The sequence below is a fragment of the Rhamphochromis sp. 'chilingali' genome (genome assembly GCF_963969265.1).
Source record: "Rhamphochromis sp. 'chilingali' genome assembly, chromosome: 5".
Lineage (NCBI taxonomy): Eukaryota > Metazoa > Chordata > Actinopteri > Cichliformes > Cichlidae > Rhamphochromis > Rhamphochromis sp. 'chilingali'.
The window spans coordinates 42,227,244-42,247,110 of NC_137932.1; the positions used below are offsets into that span (position 1 = coordinate 42,227,244).

General features: G+C 42.6%; 1 protein-coding gene across 2 annotated transcripts; it reads left to right on the forward strand.

Annotated features, from left to right (window-relative positions):
- Positions 1-47: 47 nt before the first annotated feature.
- On the forward strand, positions 48-19,425 carry prkacba (protein kinase, cAMP-dependent, catalytic, beta a). Of its 2 annotated transcripts, none has more exons than XM_080882359.1 (10): positions 48-354; positions 10,472-10,533; positions 10,842-10,970; positions 12,249-12,347; positions 12,616-12,698; positions 12,937-13,063; positions 13,720-13,815; positions 15,213-15,335; positions 16,053-16,217; positions 16,328-19,425. In XM_080882359.1, exons 1-10 carry the CDS (start codon positions 309-311, stop codon positions 16,451-16,453), a joined length of 1,056 nt encoding a protein of 351 aa, XP_080738485.1. In that variant the 5' UTR covers positions 48-308; the 3' UTR covers positions 16,454-19,425. The 2 variants fall into 2 exon arrangements, with proteins under 2 accessions (XP_080738485.1, XP_080738484.1); XM_080882358.1 differs by lacking the exon at positions 48-354 and adding an exon at positions 8,280-8,935.
- Positions 19,426-19,867: the final 442 nt, after the last annotated feature.

The window sequence follows — 19,867 nt, forward strand, 5'->3', positions numbered from 1 at the left end:
GCAAGCCTTGCCGGGGTATTCCCATATGACCTGAACGCAGCACAAAACGACAGCAGTCAGAGGTGAAAAGTCTGGATCATGTTGTCATTCCAGCGGAGGCATACTTGAATGACAAAAGGACCTTGATCAACAAGGCGGTGAGCAGAGCACATCGAAGTTCTGTGCACAAAGGGAAGACATTGATGTCGTTTTCAACCAGCCAGCTAGCAAAAGCTGATATTTGTTAACTAGCTAACGGAGTACCCCCCGTTAGCTAACCGCCACCATCATCGCTCCTAGCCAGCTGTGGATCGCCCTGTCTTCCTACCATGGGAAACGCAGCAACTGCCAAGAAAGGCAATGAACAAGAAAGCGGTGAGCACCTGGAAAGCATCCAGCTGGCCTCGCAGCCATTTAACATTAGTTATTGTGCAGTGTGAGCTTGCTTATAAAAGTGAGTGGAGAGCAGCCTTTAGCAGTTGTCCAGTGTTAGCGGGAGACTACAGTAATATGGTTTGCAGAGAAGAACCATCTTTGGTAGGGCAGTTTATGAGGTGTGTTTGCGGTCTCGTAATGATTCGTGTTTGTTTACCTCAGCGGAAAACGGTGCTACAATTTTTACAGTCAACTAATTATTGAGAAGGATAATCAAGGATGTGGTAGTGTGATCCTCAGCATCATATTCTTTGGTTATCTAAATCAGTCTGTGTTAAAGACAGCATCTCAGAATAAACTGTATTAAGGCTATGCACTATAACACTATAACGATTAAACGACAAAGCATCGTTTGCAGTTTCCAAAGGGCGAATATCGCGTGTGTAGACCCAGATAACATCAGCAAACATTTGTTTCCACTGAAGCCGCAGAACAAGGCCTGGTCAGTGCTAACAACAGGTATCTGATAACCACTGACTCACAAGCTGACCAGAATGCTGCTTGATGTGGTTAAACCAGATTAATGGTCGTGTAATAAAACATGTAATTGCTTTGTTTTCCACACAGTGGCTGCATAAAAAGAAATGACACTGTCTTTCCCACCTGGTTAACACTGATGTGCCAAGTCAGCTGTCAACAAGTCTGCTGTAAATTAAAGCGTTAATGCCTCTGATCACTGCTTTCTTATAGTGATATTAAAGTGTTGTCCTGATACTGTAACATCCAAAAACAGCAAAATCTTAGTCAAACTGCGACTACTGGAGAGGAATTTTGCATCCTAAAGCACTCTATTAATCACTTGGAGACGTAGCCAGAAGGCACTCTGTTGTGTTTGTGAGTAGTGACCAGCCTAATCCATTAAACTGTGCCATTCCAAGTGTTCTGTCTGGAGAGCACTGTTCTTGACCTGCTTTCTGTTTGGCACTTGTTCACACAGTCTTAGCGACTCATGAGACCTGTAGTTTCTGCAGGGAGGGGCTTGGAGTTGAGTAGAATAACACTGTGATGAATGAAGAAACTTAACACACTGTTATTCTGTGTTATCTAGATTTCTGTTCAAATATTACACATTAAATTAAACTTATCAATACTGGGTTTATAGGTACAGAAAAAAATGTTTTGCCATCAGGATGTTGGTCAGTATGGTTCCTACATATACATATGCAGATGTGGTCAGGTGTTTACATCCACTCATCATGGAAGTGAATATCATAGCAATTTTGGGCTTTTGATGATTTCTTTGAAGTGTTCTTTTTCCAAGGTGGACTGATTGTATGGCATATGTCCTTAATGACTTTAAAAGCAAGAATTGGACCAAAAGTTTGAATATTTTCTTTAATCCACACAGGGTCAAAAGTATGCATACCAAATATATATATGACTTTTAAAAAGTGTAAATGTAACTGTTTTTTATATAGCGCTTTCCTACTCTATCTGAGCACTCAAAGCACTTTACGCAACTTGCCTCATTCATTCATTCACACAAGCGTTTTGTGCTATGCTTTTTCTATATAATTGTAATTAGACTCTGCAACCATGTTCTACCGTTTTGTGCTAGTTCTGGTCGTTTTTCTTAGTTTATTTCTACTTTTTTCACGCGTGTCTGGGGACCCAGAGCAGGGATCCTTTGTTTACAGTAAGGATCAGCTGTTAGCGCTGCGTCCCGCAGCGGTACTGCCGGCGGACAGACCCGACATTCCCAGCGAGCTGAGGAGGAAAAGACGGGGGTGTCATGCTGGGAAGGAGCGCCGTCGCCCGAGAAGGAGACGTTATCGACCATCTCTTCCTTCTGTAATCATTGGAAACGTAAGATCTTTGCCCAATAAGATGGATGAGCTCACGTCGCTAACCTGGTCACAGAGGGAGTACCGGCAATGTAGCATCATGATGCTAACGGAGTCGTGGCTAACACCGCTAACTCCGGACACAAGCGTGACACTACCGGGATTTCAGATGCTGCGAGCGGACAGGACGAGAGAGAGCGGTAAGAGGAAAGGAGGGGGACTGGCAGTTTTTGTGAACGACAGATGGTGTAACCCTGGGCACATCACTGTGAAAGAACAACTCTGCAGCAGAGACACAGTGCAGAGATGGTCAGAGGAGAGCGAGGAGGCTCTTAAGGACTGTTTTGAGTCGACTGTGTGGGAGGTGATCTGTGACGACCATGGAGAGGACATCGACAGCCTTACTACATGCATTACTGACTATATTAATTTCTGTGTGGATAACACCGTACCTACCAGGACTGTATGGTGTTTCTCCAACAACAAACCTTGGATTACCCCAGAAATTAAAGCTGTCCTCAAGCAGAAGAGGAGGGCCTTCAAATCCAAAGACAAAGAGGAGTTGAAAAGGGTGCAGAGAGAGTTGAGGGGACTGATAAGGAATGGGAAGGACAGCTACAGGCAGAAGATGGAGAACCAGCTTCAGCAAAACAACGTTGGTGAAGTCTGGAGAGGCCTCAGAACCATCTCAGGCCACAAACAGCAGAACTCTCTGCCTGGGAGGGATGTGAGGTGGGCAAATGAACTGAATCATTTCTTCAACAGATTTGATTCAACCATGAGACAGTCTACAACATCGGCTGCAGACTCACCCACCCCCACTGCTGCTGTTCCACCTCAGACACTTCACACCTCCTCTATTCACCCTGCTCACTCCCCCCCACCCCCAACAACAGCATCCAATACACACTCAACACAAGGCTCCAGCCTGTCTCTCTCAACCACCCAGGTTAGGAGGGAACTGAGGAGGATTAATGGCAAGAAGGCAGCGGGTCCAGATGGCATCAGCTCGAGGGTCGTCAGGTCCTGCGCGGACCAACTGTGTGGGGTGATGGAGCACCTCTTCAACCTGAGCCTGAGGTTGGGAAGAGTCCCACAGCTCTGGAAAACCTCCTGTGTTGTACCAGTGCCAAAGACTTCACGCCCCAAGGACCTCAACAGCTACAGGCCGGTGGCTCTGACATCCCACCTGATGAAGACCCTGGAGCGGTTGGTCCTGGCTCAGCTTCGGCGCCTAACAAGCTCATCACTGGACCCACTTCAGTTTGCCTACCAGCCTGGCATTGGAGCGGATGATGCCGTCATTCACCTCCTACATCGTTCCCTCGCTCACCTGGAGACCGCTGGAAGCACTGTGAGAATCATGTTCTTTGATTTCTCCAGTGCCTTCAACACCATTCTTCCCTCGGTTCTGAAGGACAAGCTGGAGAACTCTGGAGTGGACCATCACCTCACTACCTGGATTTTGGACTACCTCACCGACCGACCACAGTATGTGAGGACTCAGGGCTGTGTGTCGGACAGGGTCGTCTGCAGTACGGGGGCCCCACAGGGAACGGTTCTGGCTCCGTTCCTCTTCACCATCTACACTGCAGACTTCTCCCACAATTCCACCCAGTGCTTCCTGCAGAAGTTCTCTGATGACTCTGCAATAGTCGGCCTCATCACTGATGGGGACGACAAGGAGTACAGAGGACTGACTCAAGACTTTGTGGACTGGTGCCAGCTGAACTACCTCCAGATCAATGCCAGTAAAACCAAGGAGCTGGTGGTAGACTTCCGCAGGCACAAGCATTCTCCACTGCAACCACTGAACATCCAGGGTATGGACATTGAGACTGTGGACAGCTACAGGTACCTTGGTGTTCATCTGAACAACAGACTGGACTGGACTCATAACTCAGACGCCCTCTACAGGAAAGGCAGAGCAGGCTGTACCTGCTGCGGAGACTCAGGTCGTTTGGAGTGGAGGGCCCACTCCTGAAGACCTTCTATGACTCTGTGGTGGCTTCTGCTATCTTTTATGGTGTGGTCTGCTGGGGCGGCAGCATCTCTGCTGGGGACAGGAAGAGACTGAACAGGGTGATCCGAAGGGCCAGCTCTGTTCTAGGATGCCCTCTGGACCCAGTGGAGGTGGTGAGTGACAGGAGAACGGCGGCTAAGCTGTCATCCCTGTTGGACAATGTCTCCCACCCCATGCAGCAGACTGTGACAGCACTGAGCAGCTCCTTCAGTGGGAGACTGCGGCACCCACGGTGTGGGACGGAGAGATTTCGCAGGTCTTTCCTCCCCACTGCTGTCAGACTCCACAACAAAGACTTTAACTGAACAAACACACACATCCACACATGTGCAATAACACTAAGTGCAATAATCTTTTCTGGCATCGTTGTATTTTTACTCAGTTGTATATAGCATTCGTATTCTATTTTTATCTTATTGTATATTTTTATTCTATTTTATTCTACTGTATATAGTATATTATTTTATTCTATTCTGTACAGCTGTGTACTGTATTTATTCTTATTGTATTCTAATTTTTGCGTCATAACTTTTGCACTGTCCACTTCCTGCTGTGACAAAACAAATTTCCCACGTGTGGGACTAATAAAGGTTATCTTATCTTATCTTATCTTATCTTATCTTATCTTATATAAATGCTTTCTATCTAACATTAACACACATTCATACTCCAATGGATGCATCAGAGAGCAACTCGGGGTTAGTGTTTTGCCCAAGGATTGGCATGCAGGCTGTGGCAGCCAGGGATCGCACCAACAACCTTTCAGTTAGCAGATCACTACCTGTCTTTGCCAGCATTTAAAATAATTTGTTTGTCAGTACTTATTGGGATGGACCAATACTCAGAGTAACGAGAAAGTCCAAGGAACTCAGTGCAAGATTGAAAGTTGTAGATGTACAAAAGCTGAGGTATCTAAACCACATACAGATTTTAAGACAATCAGTTCAAACAACTGTATGAAATTACAAGTTAATTGGATGTGTCACCACTCTGCCAAAGTCAGAAAGAATACCCAAATTCTCACCCGCAGATGAGAGTATGTTCAGGAACAACCAAGGCTCAACCCTGTCATGAACTGGAAACTGCTGGAACACTTGTGTCACTGTCTGCAATGAAGCAAGTCTTATAGTGCCATGAACAGAGGCTGAACTGCTACTAGTGGTACTGGTACATTTCACAAAGAAGGAGGACTACCTCCAGATTTGTCAACTTCACCTCAAACTAGGGCTGTTTGATATAACGATATATATCTGATGACGATATAGAAACATCTATCGTTTCATTTTACACTATCGTTTGTTTCGTGGTGTCGCAAAATAAACTGTTTACGGCAATATTTGTCATGGTTCTGATGGTCACTGTAGTGGCTATATTCATTTCTTAAAGTTCTCTCTTTCTCTTATATTTAATATAACCACACTACAGACGAACAAGCGCCTGTTTTTATGCGTTGTGGTTAGCAACAACGACGGTAACAGCATCGCGTGTCCGCTTGTTTATGTTCCACACAAACCTTTCACAATAAAGCTCAAGATCCTGTTGAGACTTTTCAAAATAAACTGAATCACGTGAAAGAGCAGATTATTTACTGATGAGAAGTAAAAAAGAGCCGCCAGGTGCTAAAAAATAAACCTTAGACTCAAACGTTAGAACAGGCTTTTCCCCGCAGCACGCCGTGTAATAAATACTCACAAAGCAAACGGCGGCCGTTACAACTTATGTCTAAAAATGTATCGTTTCATGCATCGGTTAAAAAAACTCGACTCCAGCTACACGAGCTGGAAACACTTCACACAAGTCGAGCTGCCCGAGATTCACAAAATTTACAGAAAACGTTACATTTTTGTAATGCGGTTTTCGTCCTGGTCGCGGAACACTGGACCAGCTCTTTATCCTCTCCAGGATACTTGGGGTACATGGGAGTTTGCCCAACCAGTCTACATGTGTTTTGTGGACTTGGAGAAGGCATTCGACCGTGTCCCTCGGGGTGTCCTGTGGGAGGTGTTGCGGGAATATGGGGTGTCTGGCCCATTGCTACGGGCCATTCGATCCCTATACAACCGTTGCAAGAGCTTGGTTCGCATTGCCGGCAATAAGTCGGACTCGTTCCCGGTGGGTGATGGGCTCCGCCAGGGCTGCCCTTTGTCTCCGGTTCTGTTCATAATTTTTATGGACAGGATTTCTAGGCGCAGCCAAGTAGCGGAGGGCTTTCGCTTTGGTGGCCTCAGAATCTCATCTCTGATTTTTGCACATGATGTGGTTCTGTTGGCTTCATCGGGTGAGGGCCTCCAGCTCGCACTGGAACGGTTCGCAGCCGAGTGTGAAGCAGCGGGAATGAGGATCAGCACCTCCAAATCTGAGGCCATGGTTCTCAGCTGGAAAAGGGTGGAGTGCCCACTCCGGGTCGGGGATGAGTTACTGCCCCAAGTGGAGGAGTTCAAGTATCTCGGGGTCTTGTTCGCGAGTGATGGGAGAAGGGAGCCGGAGATCGACAGACGGATTGGGGCTGCAGCTGCAGTAATGCGGACGCTGCACCGGTCCGTCGTGGTGAAGAGGGAGCTGAGTGTAAAAGCGAAGCTCTCAATTTACCGGTCGATCTACATCCCTACCCTCACCTATGGCCACGAGCTGTGGGTAGTGACCGAAAGAACGAGATCGCGGATACAAGCAGCAGAAATGAGCTTCCTCCGAAGGGTGGCTGGCCTCTCCCTTAGAGATAGGGTGAGAAGTTCGGCCATCCGGGAGGGGCTCAGAGTAGAGCAGCTGCTGCTCCACATCGAAAGGAGCCAGCTGAGGTGGTTCGGGCATCTGACAAGGATGCCCCCTGGGCGCCTCCTGGGTGAGGTGTTCCAGGCATGTCCCACCGGGAGGAGGCCCCGGGGCAGACCCAGGACACGCTGGAGAGATTATATCTCTCGGCTGGCCTGGGAACGCCTTGGTATTCCCCCGGATAAGCTGGAGGAGGTGGCTGGGGAGAGGGAGGTCTGGGCCTCTTTGCTTAGGCTGCTGCCCCCGCGACCCGGCCCCGGACAAAGCGGATGAAGATGGTGGTGGTGGTGGTGGTTACATTTTTGTGATTTATATCGTTATCGGACGATAGATGTCTTATATCGGGATATGAGATTTTGGTCGTATCACACAGCCCTACCTCAAACTGCTAAATGTTTGAATCCTTGACACAGTTGCATATTCCAACAGTTCCAGCAGGTCAATGATCCAAAACACATCAGAACTGGTTTTGGAATGAATAGAGAGGGCTAACATTTAACTTCTGGAATAGCCTTTCCAAAAGACCTGACCTCAACCCTACTGGGTCTGTGCCAAAACACCAACCAGTTTTAACAAACTCTATTAACTCTCCCAAGAAGAGTGTGGTCAAATACAAGAATTTCGCCACAGTCTTTCTGATTGCTACCAAAGCCAGTTGGCCATAATGCAACGTGGAACATTTAACCAAATAATTGTGACTTGCGATCAGAGAAAATCCAAAATGGATTTTAAAGGCACTGAAGATGACAATAATTTCTCCCTAGAAAAAGGACAGCTCAACGAAATCATCAAACGTCCAGAATTACCATGGCATTTATGCCCATGATGAGTGTATGTAAAAGTCTGACCACTACTGTATACTTTGCAAGTGATTATAAAAAAGACAAAAGGATAAGATCATTGTTTTATTACTTCCCAACAGCAGTATATTTGAGAAAATACTTTGCAACTCACCATAAAGATAGCACTTGATTGCACACTAACATCTGCTCTGCTGTGATCGTACTCTGCTGCATGTGCTGCAGATAGTGCTGAAAGTATTGTAAACAACAGTCAGAGCTGTTCTGCAGGACAAGCTACGAGTTCACTACATTCTACACTGTTTTCTTAAGTTCCCTATTACCAAATATCAAACAACATCAAGATTTTTCCCCGACTAAGAATGGACGTTTGGTCGCCAACTATGCCAACACCAGTATATATGTGCCATTTTCTTTATCTGCTTAAACGACAGGATTCCACTTTTATTGCTGTTACCCAAATTGGTGTTAAGCCCCCCCAAAAGTCACCTTTTTACTGCCCCAGTATTTGCAGAAGTGTGCTTTAAAGGGTCAGCTCAAAAGAGTGACTTGGAGCAAATAGGAAAGCTCTTTAAAAAACTGCATTGTAAAGCATAACCACCAGAGAGCACAATAAGCCAGAGATAACTTCTCTTTCATGTTTTTAGTGGGTGTAACAGGCTTACCGATGTCTTATCAGTCGTCTGAATTAACCCGCTGCACTGTGGTTTTGACAGGATTTTGCATGCGTGCTGTTTTAATTTTGTATATCTTTATCAAACCAGTGTTATCTTTTGTGAGTGAGATAAAAGAAAATGCCTTTAAATGATTCTGCACAGAATTACTGGACATGCAGTTGGCCATAGAAACTGAAGCAGAGCACTTGAACAGGAAGCTTAACTTTATGTGGTTAGCCAAGCATCGCAGAGCCTTTGAGCACATACAGGAAGTCCCATCGATGCTCTGTCTCAAAACGTACTCACTTTGCCTGTGAGCCGTCGTTCTCACACACCAAAATATTTGCCTCAAAATGTCCCAGGGAAAGGATCAGTCCTTCGCCAGCCGTTTTTTTAACAAATACAAAAGTAAAGGTAGCCAAGAGAACAGAGTACAGGAGAGCGACGTGCCGCATATCTCTGAGTTCACCATCATGTGGGATAAGTGCAGTAAGTGCAGTTCATTGCTTTACTCTTAGATTTGCCCGCCACTTCTTGGGTTTCAGGTTTGCATTTTCTACCTTTATAGTTCCGTAGAAACACTTATTAAATCAACTGATTCTGTATAAATTGCATTATTTCGAATTATTTTTTGGCACGCCTCTATTTTTGTCATTTGCAAGAAGCTGCCTAGTTTGATTACTGCTTTTAACTATTTAGAGGTACCTTAACCATCAATTTAACAACCTGTATTTGTCCGTTTTTTTTAGATCTACCAGAGAAGGCATAACGCTTTGTAGTGCAGCCCATTTGTGGTGCTTCAGCTGCTTACATTGTCTTAATATCTGTGTCTTGTCATTGTGTAACGTTTTGCAAGAAAGAAATGCATTTTATGTAAACCTTTAAAATGTCTCTTCAATCAGTGTTGTCCTTTGTTCTTCACAGACCAAAGAAGCCTCTAAAAGTGGCACAAAAGATAGAAAGAGTTCGATTTAATTGCTGAATACAGTCTAGTGTTAAAAAAAGACTGTGGGCTAAAATAACTGCTTGTTGCTCAATTGTTTAAAAAAAAGAAGAAAAAAAAGAAACTATTTTCTTGATGTTGCACAATAAGACGTAAACTTCCTTAAATATTTTAGCTGACGTTTTCAGAGACGATAAAGGAAGTCACCAAACCAAAATAATCACATTACTTCAGTGTAGAAGAGTTTTATAAGTTTTAAATTTAGTCTGGCGGTAGGCTTTGCCTTACGTTGTCTCCTCTGTTATCATTTTGTTGTGTGAATCTAAAATGTGTTTTACATTATTTTCTTTCAAGACTTCATAAATGCTTCTTCCTCTCTTTCTCTTCTCCATCATTTCCATCCATGTGGATGAATGTTCCTGCAAACCCTTGGTGAACTGTAGAGACTTTTGGTATGCTCATTTTTCCATGAGGCGTCCCGAGTCAAAGAGTGAAAGTTTGTTGTCTCACTTTTAGTCAAACGCAGCCTTGACTGTATAGATTTAAATTGGTAGCAACATACCAAAGTGTAGCGGCACTGTAGGCACCATCTGATGGCTCTTTGACTTTGGAAAGCTCATGTCTGCAGTGACTTTCACAGTACGCTGTCTTTCTGTGGCTTGCTCTGTAGTCTCAGATCTGTTCTGCATTTTGTCTGTCTCACTACCTGCCTCACTGCCTTTACCCCCACCTCCTCCTGAAAGAGATGCAGAATAGCTTGCCTTTAAATTGGCCAACTTGTAAAGTCCTCAGAGCTCTTTGCATCACTTTATGAATTAACATGTCCTGCTAAGGTGTGTGGTTTGAGGGTTTGGGTTGTTTTTTTTCCAATAGAAATATTTTTTCCTCTTTTGTCAAGTATGACATTTCCTCCCTGGTACTTGACCTTTGCTTGACCTTGCCTTGATTGTGTGAACTGCCCTTGTTTGTTTTTCTTGAACATGTTAAACTATCCCAGTTTGTTTTCCTGAGCATGTGCACTGACCTTGTCCGGTTATCTAAACTCTAATTCTAATTATCAAAACCGATCTTTTCTTTTATAGTGAAAGAGTTCTTAGCTAAAGCCAAAGAAGACTTCTTAAGAAAATGGGAGTGTCCACCACAGGTGGGTTGTTGTTTAAGGGTAATGTATAAACGTTTTCTCTGATTAGTACACTTTGTACACTTTTTTATTCTTATTTGAGTAAAAATGAGAGATTCAGTTGTGCCTCGTCATTTCCTTCTTGTTGACTTGAATGCTGGCCGATTGCATAATTGTGTCAGAGGCATGTGCTTCAAAAACATTTCCATTAAGCTTGTGTTTTTGAGCTACAGTGCATGAAGATAAACAGCTAGTGGCTTCCATAAGTACACATAGTTTAACATTTGCTAGTGTTGGTTGTTTTCCTGCCACTGATAATGTGTTTCCTTTAGTGCACAACAAGCCTGGATGACTTTGAAAGGTTCAAGACCCTGGGGACTGGATCATTTGGACGAGTAATGCTCGTGAAACATAAAGCAACAAACCAGTTCTATGCCATGAAGATCCTGGACAAACAAAAGGTAAGCGAATGGCTTGCATTTGCATCCATAAGAGCTGGTGTTGTAAACTGCAAAGATGTTGTGTTTCTCATAAAAGGAAATGGAGCGTTTCCTCTCAGCACTAACATTATGTTTTTGAAAACCTCAAAGGCGCCTCACGCCGCAGTTTCGATCTTTAAATACTGATGTGAAAGTTTAGAGGCAGATTGGCCTGCCGGTAGTGCCTTGCTCATGTAGCAACCTCGTGTTCCCCTGAATTTCACCATCAGCTCAAGAGGTGAACCTGTTTAGCTTTTGGTTTCGCTCAACAGTTACAACCACAGCTTTCACACTTTTTTTCCACTGTATGGATGTTATTGTTTGTTTCTGCAGCCATTACTTTCCACTAGCGTCCTCCGGTACAGCATGAGACTATACCGTCGAAAACATAAACTGTATATCCTCTAAATGTCCTGCTGAGCGATGTCTCACAGTTTGTTCGGGTTGGTGATGTCTTGATGTCTCAGAATTAACAGTAAGCTTATAACCAAAAGCATTTTCTACTTTCAGCTTTTGGCTGCATAGCTCGTGGTGTGCACAGCGTCACTGGGCAGCGGTTTCTGCAAGGTTTTGTGCATCAGCTCGTGTTAAATAGATTTTTTATCTTTCGACTGCGTGACCACGCAGCAATAACAGGACTTAAACACCACAGGAAGTCCTTAGTGATGGATTATCTATCTTAAATTGAATAGTTTGATTTTAATCCCTCACCAAAATTTACTCTAAACTGTGTGGAGAGTCACAGAAACACAGTTAAAAAATGTAAAAATGTAATACGTTTGAAGCTGCGGTAAAACATGGAAAAAAACAAGAGGGCACCTCAAAGAGTTATTAACATCACCTGGAAAATCATCGGCCACCCCTTTCCCTGCCTGAAGGACCTCTACAGCACCCGCTGTCTCAGACGGGTACACAGCATGGTGCCGGTCTGAGGAACACCCGGGACACTGGGCGTTTTATCTGCTGCCCTCTGAGAGATTTGGTCACAGACAAATAAACCCAGGGACAGTTTTTACAACAAGCCAACGACTATAATCATTGCTAATACCTGACCTGATCTGATTAGCTATTTTCTTATGTTTATGTCTCTGCACACACATTTCATTTTTACACTTATTGTATATATTTTATTCTGTACGGATGTTATTTATTGAGATTACCGCTTGCCTTTATTTTAGCGTGAGTGTGGGACAGCACTGCAACTTCGTTGATATGATTTTTTTGTTTATGTCTCTGCCTTTTTTCTTTTTTCCCCTTTAGGTGGTGAAATTGAAGCAGATAGAACACACGCTAAACGAAAAAAAAATATTGCAGGCCGTCTCCTTCCCCTTCCTCGTCAGACTGGTGTACGCTTTCAAGGTAAGGACAAAACAAAGGTGTAAAGATTGTATTTGTTCCAGACAGTTAATCCTGTCGGTTAATTGGCCAACATGTCGTCATCACATTTAGATTAAATACCAAGTCCCCTGGTTGCTTTTGTCCTGTGACAGAGTTATTTCACACAAGATGACCGAGTCCAAAGAACAGAAACTTAACTTTAAACTGCACATGTGGTTAGTCTCTTGTCCTAATGTCATTAATTTCTCATATTTATATACATATATATATGTATTCTTTAAATTAACAGGACAACTCAAACCTCTACATGGTAATGGAATATGTTCCTGGTGGAGAGATGTTCTCACACCTCAGACGCACTGGGAGGTTCAGGTATTATGCACATAATTATTGTTAGCGTTCGGTTGTTTTTTGTTTGCGATTGCTGTTGTAGCCACAAATAGCTGAACAAAAGCAATTTCAGGTGTTCTGTTTTGGTCTGTCAGAGCTATAAATGAATTAGAAACCTACACCTATATAGTGTTTGACTGAGTTGTCTTTCATTCAGAAGAGACTTGAGTTCCTTCATATTTTCCGTCAGTATCTGACTGTCTGTGTTTCCTTCTCTCAGTGAACACCATGCTCGATTTTATGCAGCTCAGATCGTGCTCACCTTTGAGTACCTTCACTCCTTAGACCTCATCTACAGAGACCTGAAGCCTGAAAACCTGCTCATAGACCAACATGGGTATATCCAGGTATATAGTCAATGTAAAGAAATAAAAGTAGTGGAAAGGCATCAGCAAATCAGAAACAGTGTGTTAATAGGACAGCCTGGGGGCTGAAGCCTTCAGATGTTAGTTTATAGCTGGACAAAACTGAAGCAAGATACATCTTAAAGACTTTAGTTGACATTGTTCTGTGTTTGCAGTCAGTCTAAAACCAGACCTGAGAGGTTGTGACATGTACGTGCTCGATGTTGTCTCTAAAATAACGTTCTATACGTAACGTTCTATAAGTCGTATTAGCCTAAATTATTGTAAATAAACATATAAAGAAGACAGGATTTTTAATAATCTCTACCGGCAGAGATTAGAGCCACTGAAACTGTCACTAGATTAAAAGCCATGATAAAAAGTCTATTACACCGAAACAGATCTGCCAGTCTGAAATGTTAATTCGAGTGGTAAACTCTGCGTTGTAACCTGGTTAAACAGTTTCAGAAAACCACAGTTCTCACAGGTCCTGTGTGTAGTTCAGTGGGTTTTGATTTAGTGCGTTTCTGCCTGTGACAGTAACATTTGTGTCTGTCAAACCTGTGATAGTTCAGTCAACCTGCACTGTTATAGTCCTGCATGGTTACCTTTATGTATTTATTCTTCTTATAACAATTGTGTTGTTTTTTTTATCTCAGGTCACAGACTTTGGCTTTGCCAAAAGAGTAAAGGGCAGGACCTGGACGTTGTGTGGAACTCCTGAGTATCTGGCTCCAGAGATCATCCTCAGCAAGGTGAGGCTTCATACACAGTTAGCCCATCTTACATGTTTGAATGTCCGGCTGGAGGCTGCTGGGTGATGGTTCAGTTTGTGTGCTGACCTTTGTGCACAAATCCACATTTATATTGAATCAATTGTCATTTAGAAATTCAAACAAACAGCTAATTGATCTCACTCCAGTTAAGCACATTTTTCACTGGCAGCCTTTGACACCGAGTGTCAGCTGATGTCTTTCCTTACAGATTTGAGTCAGTGCTGAGGTTAAATTATTCTCTGTCCCATATAACTACGGGATATTAATACATCAGGATATAATCCTTGTATTAGTCATACAGTGTAGATCTAGAGGCCCACAAAATAAGCCGTGGAGAGAGCTCTACCAGTACTGCCTTTGTTTTGTTTAAAGCTCGTTCTGCTGTAGCACAGAGGCTTTACAACAACGAGCCACTGTCCTGGTCTTTATCTGTCTCGATCGTGGCTCAAGAGTTGCGAGTTCGCCTTGTAATCGGAAGGTTGCTGGTTCGAGCTCTGGCTCGGCCAGTCTCGGTCGTTGTCCTTGGGCAACACACTTCACCCGTTGCCTACTGGTGGTGGTCAGAGGGCCCGGTGGCGCCAGTGTCCGGCAGCCTCGCCTCTGTCAGTGCGCCCCAGGCTGGCTGTGGCTACAGTGTAGCTGCCTCCACCAGTGTGTGTGTGTGTGTGTGTGGGCCATTTACATTCTTCAGTATCGCTTCATATGTTTAGAAACGGGGACACTGAACCTTCTCTCCTCGGGGACTGTTTTTGCAAAAAGAGCTTAAACATAAATATTAATACATCAGATAAAATAAATAAATAGTAAATTACACATTACTGATCTTTCTTTGAAGTCATTTATTTAAAAAAAACCAGTGATGGAATTAATTAACATTGGCATTACATGTTATAATTAATAAAATGAGAGCCTGAGAGTCCATTTTACCAAAAATGTTCTTGAATTAAATATTAAGTATCTGGTCCGGGCCTATAGAGGCCCCCTATGACGTCTTCCAGGTAGTTCTTTTGCTACTGGCTCAAAGAAAGTCAGCTCGTTCCCATTAATGTTCAGCGGACATGTGAACTCTGGCTTTAAAACGAAAAGTCTGACACGGAGAGTAGATTATATCATCAGAGGCATCAGTAGAAACATCAGACTAGATAGAAATGACTTTACTATTACTCTGTACTTGGACAAGCGAGTACAGAGGGTGGTCAGTTAAGAGATGCCCCTTATCCTGGAGGTCAAAATTGCAACTGTGCCCTGTGTTGGGCTTCTTTAGCTCTCTGAGTCAGACTATCTCCAAATTTGAGATAATTTGTTACTTTTGCTTTCTAATTAAAAATAGACCAAGAAAAGTCTTTAAAATTTGATGAAACATTTTTTTCTTTCAGGGCTACAACAAAGCTGTGGACTGGTGGGCTCTTGGAGTTCTTGTCTACGAGATGGCTGCTGGTTACCCTCCTTTTTTCGCTGATCAGCCTATCCAGATTTATGAAAAAATTGTTTCTGGCAAGGTATGCAAAGATAAGCAGGAGCAATGTTTGAGCTTTACTTTTTCCAATGTTTAAATGCTCTGATATTAGTTGGTGAAGCTAGATGAGTTTAAATATCTGGGGTCAACCATCCAAAATGCACAAGAGAGGTGAAGAAGAGAGTGCAGGTGGGGTGAAGTGGGTGGAGACGAGTGTCAGGGATGATTTGTGACAGAAGGATAGCAGCAAGAGTGAAAGGGAAGGTTTACAAGATGGTAGTGGTGTTGTGATGTGCGGCTTGGAGGCAGTGGCACAAGAGCTGGAACTCTGGGTGGCAGAGTTTAAGATGCTCAGATTTTCAGTGGGAGTGACCAAGAGGGACAGCACAGGATGAGCGGTTTGGAGACAACGTTAGAGAGGCAAAAAGGAGATGGTTGAACATGGAGCTGCTGGGCCAGAGTAAGACCTCAGAGAAGATTCATGGATGTAGTGAAGGAGGACATGCAGAGGATTGGTTTGGCAGACGAAGATGCTGAGGATAGGGTGGAGGCAGATGATCTGCTGTGGCAACCAGCCAGAAGAAGGAGGACACTGCTGACTACCATCGGGACCAGCTTGCTTTTGGCTTTCCAGTTGTTCTTTAGTGCTTTTAGCTGTTTTATTTCAGCGTAATAAGCGAAACAGTGAAAGTATTTTTCTGCAATTTGTGTTTCATAACCCACATCTTTGATTTATTTATGTATTTTTGCAATTCTGCAGGTTCGATTTCCCTCTCACTTTAGCTCCGACCTCAAGGATCTGCTGAGGAACCTGCTTCAGGTTGACCTGACAAAGAGATTTGGGAACCTGAAGAATGGTGTCAATGACATAAAGAATCACAAGTGGTTCTCCACAACAGACTGGATTGCCATCTATGAGCGAAAGGTTGGTGTTGTTTTTTTTCCCAGGGAAAATAATCAGTGTGTTGCTCGCGCTTCCTTTTTTGGATGTGGTTCATATTAAAATGGAAAATTCATATCCTCCTAAATTCTCAGGTTGAAGCTCCCTTCTTGCCAAAGTGCAGAGGACCAGGAGACACAAGCAACTTTGATGACTATGAAGAGGAGGAGATCCGTGTATCGCAAACAGAAAAGTGTGCGAAAGAGTTTGCTGACTTCTAGTGAACGAGCAAGAGTCCCAATCAGGGCTCTTGTGTTTTGGGATATTTGCACTCCGCTGAGGGTTAAGATGGAACTGAGGCCATCACGTGCTCAAACAAATGCCTAGTTCCTTCAGTCCACACAGCCGAATGAGCTCCTTTTTTTGCCATGATCCTGCGTGCTGTTAGCACTAATCTATACACAGGCACATTATGCAGACACCCCTCGTGCTGCAACACAGAGTACCAGACCACGTTCCTGTTGTGTTTCTTTTTTTTACCTTGTTTTCTATGTTTGCCACTGTCTGTGTCCTGTCGTCCCTTATTTAAGTTCTTATTTGAGAAGCAACTTGAAGACGAATATTAATCTTACTTTGAAGCAGCTAGCTGGTGTTGCACATGATGTGGTTTTTAGGCTTTTGGATAACTAAGGGACACTTTTGGGCGTTTTGGGCAGAGCGTTTAAATATCTGATATCTCATTGGCTGTTACACGTTTTCTGTTACATGACTTAGTTTCCCGTAGGATTCAGTTTAGTATTCCTTAATCAGAAACACTGAAAGTAAATCTAAAGCTAAAGCCAGGATTTGAAAATAGACGGCGCCTCTCGCTGCTGCTCTCCATCTCCGTCCGAAGCCCCTCCCATCAGCCGAGCACAGGCTGCAAATGCAAACTTTTGGCTTCACGCAACATCCAAACCCATCTCTACAAGGTGAAAGTTAGAATTCTAACCCACGGCACCAGTTTGTCTTTATTTCTGTGCTGATGTTCTCCTTCCTTTTTATACCACTTTACCTGGTGTCGTTTGAAAGACCCGTGATAGGCCAGAGTCTCCCGTCACGTGTCGCGTTTCGAGTGGGCTTTAGTGGAGATGCAGCAATAAAGCTCCCTCTAAGATCATTTGAAGCTAAATATGATGAGAGGTTAATATAAATGTTTTCTTTTTTTTTTGTCCAAAAAAATGCCGAAAACATGTTGCCTAGCCCAGCTTTAAATATCATTATTTATCCCTCTGTTGCCCTCGAGACCTGAAATTGTGTATTTGTGCATATAGATGTATGATTTGATTTCTTTAAAGAACGTGTTTCCTTAGGGCATGACCACAATTCAATGAAGGGAAAGAAGCGGTGATGGCTTCTTGAAGTTTTGGCACGCTCAAAGAAGCGGATCAATATTGACAAGTGTTATTATGAAGCAGAAACTTGTCAGTGTTGTGCTGATCAATCTGTAGCATCGTTTATCCATATCTGGTCGCAGGACTTTTCCTTTTTACCTCAGTCTTGGTGTGATATTAGCATAATGGAATGAAGTAATATATTTTTTCTGGTACGGCTATGTTAGAGAGAAAGGGAACTAAGAGAATTTGAGTATATCACTGTGCACAACACAACATTTACATGGTTTGTTTTATACATTAGTGCGTTTTTCAGTAATTGAAAGGTCAGGTGGTGATATTTTCGTGAGGTTTTATCATGAAGGGGAAGCAGTGTTGGTCTCATTTAGGTTGCTGTTTGTTTTGTTTTTTTGTCTTTTAACTGCTGTGTTTTGAGCAGAACAATCGCAAGATGTTGTGTACCTGCCATATTTGTTTGTCATTTTTTCATGTTTGTATAGATGTGTCACAACAACCTGATAACAGCCTAAAAATGTTCCACTTTTTCGTTTGTTACCTTTTAAATTGTTCCAAAGCCTCAGGCATTCATGCAGTAAACAAGTAAATTGGATATGGGTTAAGAAAGAAACACAACATTCACAAACAGTGAAGAGAAAACTGAAATATCATCACCTTAAAGTATTAATTCAACTCGGCCACGCTTGATGCTTTTTTCGCTCTTTTTTTTTTTTTTTTTACATCAGTAACACAGCTGACAAAAATAATAGTTTTCAAAGGAAATAAGCTCATAAGACTCCAAAATATCAGTTACTCCTTTTAATTTATTGTTAAATCATATTCTATAAGGTTTTATGAGCAACTTTCATGACCCATTAATTCTCACTCTTTCCCTGCCGCTAAGTAAAGAACAAACAACTCTCCGGTTACAGGTTAACATATCTAAAGGACTTTTCTTTCATCCAGACATCAGAAACGTTCTTTTCTTTGTGAACAGAGGTTTGTCTCTGCTGTCCACACGAATGTCAGAGTTTGATCCTCACAGCTGTGTGAAAATCGAGTTTTACATTTCACACTGTCAGGAATAGCAGTGCACTATTGACAGTGTTTCACTTTATGTCCCTTAAGTCTTGAGAAGCTTCGTCATAATTTGACAAGATGCTCAAGTATTTGTATGCGAGGAAAATGCAATTGAATCAAGTTCAACAATCATAGAAACCAAATGTGAAAAGATTTGCAGACTGAATGCTATTTTGTAGCATTTTATACATAAATATTGGCAACATGTGAACTTTTATTTTACTGTTTGAGCCCAGCATGTGACATTTTTTTATTTACCCTTGTTTTCATTTCCGAGACAGAACTGTTTCGTATGCTGTTTTATTTATATTTAGAGATAATGAATAAACACTGAAATGTTTAATCGTCTATAGTTCTCATATAAAAGACTCCAAATGTTTTATTTGCAAGTGTTAAAAACAGTGAATATACTGAAAAGTTTTATCTGTGTAACTTTTTATTTGCCCTGTTAAGACTTACGTTTATGTACACTGACACCTCAAATGCCTATTTAAAATGATAGCCTTTTGATTTTAACTTATTTTTTTTCATTTCCTTTGTCTAAAGAAAGATTTTTTGTGAATAATCCTTTAAAAACAGATTTACCAAAAAAGATCCAACAATTTTCTTCTTCTCACTTTGAAGTCTGGACAGGATTTAATGGTAAAATCCAGAACAAATATTCAAACAGGACTTTGAAAAGCACAGTCCCAAACAGCTCAGCTTGTGTGTGTGTGTGTGTGTGTGTGTGTGTGTGTGTGTGTGTGTGTGTGTGTGTGTGTGTGTGTGTGTGTGTGTGTGTGTGTGTGTGTGTGTGTGTGAATCTTCCCAGAAACTGTGTAGGAAATCCATATCTCTCCACATCTGTATCTCCGTATCCTTTATTTCCCAATCTGTGTAATCTTTGTCAGATTTCATGTAAATGATGGCACTTTTTCCCTGAACCACCTCACACTCTCCTGACTGCAGGAAATCCGTTTATGAGTTCTCTGTAGCTAGTCACATGTGCCAGTATGGGATCAATAATCTGAAATGTGTCTCTATTTAGTTTGTGGAATTTTTGCACATCATTTAGACGGCTGACACGTTTTTTGTTTTTTGTTTTCCCACTCATATATATTTGTGTTTGCAAGGGGAGTATACTTTGCTGTAGCAGATTTTATGTAACAAAGAATATGTCACAATAATAAATTCTTTTTATTAAAAAGTTTGGTTGTGAGTTTGCTCCTGGGTGATCATCAGCAAGTGTCTAATCTCACTGAACTG

What these genes read in the sequence shown, in the direction of transcription:
- prkacba (XM_080882358.1), top strand. Translation starts at nt 8,800, where the DNA reads ATGTCCCAGGGAAAGGATCAGTCCTTCGCCAGCCGTTTTTTTAACAAA. An exon ending in AGACGCACTGGGAGGTTCAG is followed by an intron (nt 12,699 to 12,936) that starts GTATTATGCACA and finishes TCCTTCTCTCAG; the next exon opens with TGAACACCATGCTCGATTTT. An exon ending in TTGCCATCTATGAGCGAAAG is followed by an intron (nt 16,218 to 16,327) that starts GTTGGTGTTGTT and finishes CTAAATTCTCAG; the next exon opens with GTTGAAGCTCCCTTCTTGCC.